The following is a 2,112-nucleotide window of genomic DNA, read 5'->3' on the forward strand; positions in this document are numbered from 1 at the left end:
ACTGCTTCCCTCCTCAAGCGCATTTATTTTAAATATAAGTAGTGTGGCAAAAAGTATCCATGATCATTTAGCTGTTGCAGGCATACCTCCACAACGGTCCTTTAAAAAGTTAGAATGGTAAAGATTAGAAAACACGAACGTTATCCAATGTTTTACCGACTTTTGAAGCTTGTAAAGGGCACGCAACCTAGCTTCATCGGTCAATTCTTGCACAACCTATTGCGTCGTCATCTTTATCCTTGGACAACCTACCTTCGTCGGTCAATTCTTTATGCTGTGTCCTCTCCATGTTAAAAGAAATTGTAACGAGCGCGCAACCCAAGATTAATTTAAATATATTAATCTTTGGCCCATACTTGATCTAAGAATTTAGAAGTTATCATGATACCAAACCAATTTCATATCATTAGATTCGTATACGGAATCACTTCCATACATTTTAGGATTATATATATTACAATCTTACTTATTATTAAAGTGAGAAACACTTCTACCCACTCTTTTTTTGTCCAACCTAATCTCATTGACAGGTGGATCTAGTCATTGATTTATTGTGATTTAGGCCATTAACACATGGGTCCCGGAATCCACTCCGTTTACGAGCGAATCATCCCAGTCCGCGGCTTCCTCCCCACCCATCCAGCACTCCGGCCACCCCTGCCTCTCGCCCGAGCCTCCTCCTCCGCCCGTCCCTACCTCTCCCGCTCTCCGGTGGCCGCGGCCACCCTCCCTGCCAATCCCTGCCTCTTCGGCCGCGCAACGCCGTTCGGCTCCCTCTCCTCCGTCCGTCCCTGTCCGAGAACACGGGCCCGGTTCCACGGCCACACACTTGTCAAGAGCCCGCACAGGCGCATGAGCCTAAAATAGTGGCCGGTAGTGGTGGGGCTGAGCCTAAAATAGGGACACCATCCATGCATGCATCAGTTGTGTGTGTATCAGCAGTGTATATATAGGCCGAGACACAAGCTAGAGAGAAGCGTCAAATTAAATTAGTTAACAAACATGTGTGCTCTCCCGCCAAAGATGCATGTGCTTGCGGCGGTGGTATTAACAGCCTTCGCCGCCGCGGCATCGACGTGCGCGGCCGCCGGCGCAAACAAGCCACTGCTGGTGGAGAACCTGCCCGCCTCCGCCGAGGCGAAGGATTTCATCCGCGCCGGCTGCAACGAGACCTGCATCAGGAGGCCGGATGCCGCCAGGGCGTGCTACGAGCTCCTGCTCCCGTACGCCGCGTCCATCAACAGCAGCTACAACAGGGCCTCCCTCGCCATCACCACCGTCATGGTGTCCAAGCTCACGGACCTCGCCAAGGACCTGCGCTCGTTCGGCGAGGCCGGCAAACTGGAAGGGTGCATCAGGATGCTTGACGAGACCGTCGCCGGGGCTAGGGATCAGGTGCTGCCGGCGCTCGACCGCATAAGCGCCATCGCCGACGACAAGCTGAAAGCCAAGGACCCGGGCTTTCTCCTCGTCTGGAGCTGGTTCGTTGGCGTCGACAACAACTTCGTCAAGTGCTGGGATGGTGGCCTCAAGCGCATCATGGATCTGGTCCCCAGCTCCATCGTGGCGGACCACTCCGAATATGCCGCCGCTGCTATTATCTTCAGGCCCAGGCTCAAGTGGGCTCCTCAATCTCCAGACGGAGAAAACCCATAGGACGTTTTGCATTACCTGCGTCGGTGCCTATCCAAATCAGTCCTATCTCTTCACGTACACTATTTATATTATTCATTATATTCATGGTAATTCTATTCAATAATTAAGGTTCCTTATTCAGTAATAAAGCTATATATATGTATGCATCCATGCATTTGAGTTGATCATTTAATTTTCTGAGCTACTCTGCAACTTGTAATTTATTTATCATTTGAAGAAATAAATTATTGTTTATTTCAGCATCCTATTATTTGTTTCCCGAGTATTTTTTTATAGCCCCGAGTGTTTCCGTCACTCGGGGAGCTTCGCAGACTATGGACTAGTTTCTTTTGCCGTGTTCCTTTGAGGGTCCGAAGGAAGTGATGATGTTGGTAGTGCGATCATTTAATTTTTATATATGCTTGTTTATGCATATTTAGCACGTGAACGGCACTTGCACAATTGGTCACAGCTCGT

At 49.3% G+C, this 2,112-nt stretch overlaps 1 protein-coding gene across 1 annotated transcript; it reads left to right on the forward strand.

Moving 5' to 3' along the window:
- Positions 1-1,023: 1,023 nt before the first annotated feature.
- Positions 1,024-1,656, forward strand: LOC101783132 (uncharacterized protein Os08g0218700/LOC_Os08g12160). Its single transcript, XM_004987315.1, has one exon. It carries the CDS (start codon positions 1,024-1,026, stop codon positions 1,654-1,656), a length of 633 nt encoding a protein of 210 aa, XP_004987372.1.
- Positions 1,657-2,112: the final 456 nt, after the last annotated feature.

This window comes from Setaria italica, unplaced genomic scaffold, assembly GCF_000263155.2.
Source record: "Setaria italica strain Yugu1 unplaced genomic scaffold, Setaria_italica_v2.0 scaffold_46, whole genome shotgun sequence".
Taxonomy (NCBI): Eukaryota; Viridiplantae; Streptophyta; class Magnoliopsida; order Poales; family Poaceae; genus Setaria; species Setaria italica.